This window comes from Dioscorea cayenensis, chromosome 2 (assembly GCF_009730915.1).
Source record: "Dioscorea cayenensis subsp. rotundata cultivar TDr96_F1 chromosome 2, TDr96_F1_v2_PseudoChromosome.rev07_lg8_w22 25.fasta, whole genome shotgun sequence".
Lineage (NCBI taxonomy): Eukaryota > Viridiplantae > Streptophyta > Magnoliopsida > Dioscoreales > Dioscoreaceae > Dioscorea > Dioscorea cayenensis.
In genome coordinates, this window is record NC_052472.1 from 18303368 (window position 1) to 18306992 (window position 3625).

General features: G+C 38.9%; 1 protein-coding gene across 1 annotated transcript in view; it reads left to right on the plus strand.

Annotated features, from left to right (window-relative positions):
• Positions 1 to 763: 763 nt before the first annotated feature.
• The window catches only part of LOC120273665, a 6273-nt gene continuing 3411 nt past the window's right edge, over positions 764 to 3625 (plus strand). The window contains exons 1-3 of the mRNA XM_039280344.1: positions 764 to 1376; positions 1429 to 2386; positions 2578 to 2700. Coding sequence (XP_039136278.1) covers positions 764 to 1376; positions 1429 to 2386; positions 2578 to 2700 — 1694 coding nt within the window. The remainder of the gene's footprint in view (positions 1377 to 1428; positions 2387 to 2577; positions 2701 to 3625) is intronic.

Sequence of the window (3625 nt, forward strand, 5' to 3'; positions counted from 1 at the left end):
CTCTTTCTTACCTTTTGGTTTACTCAAAAATATTCCCGATTAGTCCCTTTACTTTTGAAAATGTGCCCACTTAGTTAGACATGCTTCCAATTAGTCCCTCTACTTTTAAAATGTGCCAACTTAAGTTGGCACATTTTTAAAAAGTAGAGGGACTAATTGGGAGCATTTCTAACTAAGTGACACATTTTCAAAAGTAGAGGGACTAATCGGGAGCATTTCTGAGTAGAGAGACCAAAAGAGAAAAGAGAGAAAAGTACATGAACTATTTTGGTGATTATATCTTTAAAATTTTATTTATCTTATATTACAACTATTTGCAACTCCTAACTATCTCATTGAGTTTAACATAATTGAGAGTCTTTGTATACTAGCATGTACACAGAAAAACTCACGGTCATTAGAGTGGGGTTGTGACTAAATCAATAGAGTTTGTCTAAACAAAAACAAATTATGTTTGTGGTTTATAGTGGAATGATAGTTTTGTTCTGTTATGACCACGCGAGCCGCATTGTGGACATGAGAGACACTCGTTTAACATCTCTCAAGTTTGTTCGAGGGACGGATGAGTCTCCAAGCCTATTGACATTGTCAAAAGGGGGTAAAGGGAAATTTTACATGAATTAGAATATGGGAAACTTCCCAAGTACCTCGCTGCCATTAATTTTGCTCTTGTTTAAATCTGCTTTATATGATCCATGCATTTGCTCTATCCCATTCATACACTTCTCCAGGACATTTTGTGAGAGCTTCTCTCTTTGATCTCATGGCTTGTCTCTCATTGTTTGTTTTCCTTGCTAGCCTTGTTTTCTCAGCATTCCCTCCATGTTATGTCCATGGTATAATTAGCTGCATTGAAACTGAAAAGATAGCCCTTCTCAGTCAAAGCGGGGCATTAATCATAGCCACGACCAAAGCTTGTTCTCTTCTTGGGTGGCCATGGTATTGCAAATGGCAAGGCGTGAGCTGCAACCATGAATCCCGGCATGTCATCAAGCTTGATCTCCGACAGCACCCTCCTAATTATATTTCTGATTATCATGGCATGCCACCAAGTAAGTTGAACTCTTCTCTCATTCAGCTTCATCATTTAAAGCACTTGGATTTGAGCATGAACAACTTCAATGACTCCCCCATCCCAGACTTCATTGGCTCTTTCGCCAAACTTGAATACCTGAATCTCTCCAATGCCGGATTCAGTGGTGCCATTCCTCATACCTTTGGAAACCTATCCTGCTTGCGCTATCTTGATCTTAGCTCCAATTATGATCTACAAACTAATGACCTCCACTGGCTCTCTGGAATGACTTCTTTGTATTACCTTGACTTGAGTGGAGGGAACCTTTCCAAAGTGCATGGTTGGCTTCATGACATTAACAGTATGCTCCCCTCTCTTCGTGCGTTGAAACTTTCTAATCTTTGAACTTCAAGGTGGTGGCATTTATGCTACTACCGATCTGCCTCATTATCTCAACTTCACATCTCTTCGTGTGCTTGATCTCTCTCACAATAATGGCCTGAACATCACTCTGCCTCAATGGTTGTTCAATCTCACTAGCCTTGTCTATCTTGATCTTTTTCATTGTGCTCTGTATGGCAAGTTACTGGTCACAATTGGTAACTTGAGACGCTTGAGAGTCTTGAACTTGTCTGGTAATCATTTTGATGGAGTGATTCCAGAGTCCTTGGGAAATCTTGGTAGCTTGGAGAGACTTGATTTGTCAGATAATGAACTCAATGGAAGCATTCCAGAATCTCTGAGCAATCTTACAAATTTAGTGTACTTTGATTTGTCTAATAATAAGTTTGGAAAGTTGCCAGAGAGCATCGGGAGGCTGCAGAAGTTGGTGGAGTTTCATTTGTCCAATAACCAAATTCAGGGATTGATGCCTGCAAGCATTGGGGACCTGAGAAACCTGCAATATTTGGATTTATCACAGAATATGATCAGTGGAGCCATTCCTGAATCCTTTGGCAATCTCACACTTTTGCAGCATTTTGATGGGGCTGTTAACAATCTCAGAGCCATTCCTGAATCCTTTGGGAATCTTGTTCATCTTCAGATTCTGCGATTGTTTCAAAATATGATTGCAGGGGAACTACCAGGGAGCATGGGAAAACTCACAAGCTTGACAGTGCTTGATCTATCAATGAACAACATTAGTGGAATATTGCCAAAATCCATGGGGAACTTATGCAAGTTACAGGAGTTAGATTTAAGTAGCAATTTAATCAAAGGAACAATTGATGATCTTGTGAATTGCTTGTCTAATTGCCCTGAGAACTACATAAGAAATAGTTCTTCTGTTTCAGAGGACACGGATGGTATTTGGTACTTAAATTTGGCGAACAACAGATTTAATGGAAGGGTCCCAGAGAGCATAGGTAGGTTAGCTAATCTGAGAATCTTACAGCTCAAGGAAAAATTCATTTGTTGGCACTTTTAACTGAACACCATTTTTCTAAATCTAACGGACTTGTATTACATGGATTTCTCCTATAATTTGTCTGCAGACTTAATGTGCCCAACGATTGGGTGCCTCCTTTTTATGCTGATACTATCATGATGTGCTCTTGCAGAATAAGCTCTGTGTTTCCTGCTTGGCTTAAAACTCAAAGCAGTGGAGTATCTTTTGTCTATCAGGAGGCCGAAATTTCAGCAATGTCCCAACATGGTTTTGGAATTTATCATCCAATGGTTTGGTCTTGCTCAATATATCGCATAATAATTTAAGTGGAATTCTACCTACTTTGCAACATTCCTCCTTGGAGATTATTGATATGAGCCATAACAAATTTGAAGGTTTTGATACACGATTGGAACTCTTCATCTTTGGCCATGATTGATCTAAGTAACAACTCTTTATTTGGTCCTATTTCATTAAGCTTTGCTCGGATTCAATTTCTTTCTTTATCACATAATCATATTAATGGCAGCATACCATTTTTTTCTCCGTAACCTCACTATTTTTGAAAAATGCTCGGATCTATCTAGCAACAACATGTCCGGAGAACTTCCACATTGCGGAATCAGTTATCATTGTTAAAAAAATTATTAATTTATCTAACAACAATTTCTTTGGCGAGCATTCCCTGAAGCCATTATGTACTGCCACCAATCTTCGATCGTTGCATTTGCAAAAAGAATAGTCTATCCGAAATCTCCCTTTGCCATTTGAAAAATGCAAAAAAATTGGTGGTTCTAGACATTGGTGAAAAACAGGCTTTACTGGTACAATACCTTCATGGATTGGAAGTCTTGTATCATTAGTATTCCTTACGCTTGAGATCAAAACTTGTTCGAAGGGTTCAATACCAGAGCAATTATTAAACCTCTCATCCCTCCGGGTTCTGGATCTTGCACAAAAACAACCTCTCGGGTGTCATTTTTCCCTCATACTTTTTGGAGGTTTTAAAGTGATGGCACTAAAGTTACGATGAAAGATCCCGGCTCTTGATTTCCCAATATGATCAAGAGCGCAATTTCACTAATGTTTCAGGAACATACGAGTACTTGGAGTCTCTGGTGATAAGTGCAAAGGGGCGGCAAACTGAATACACAAAAGTACTTTTCCTAGTCACTAGCATTGACTTGTTGTTGATTATGATTTATACAACGCAAGTATAC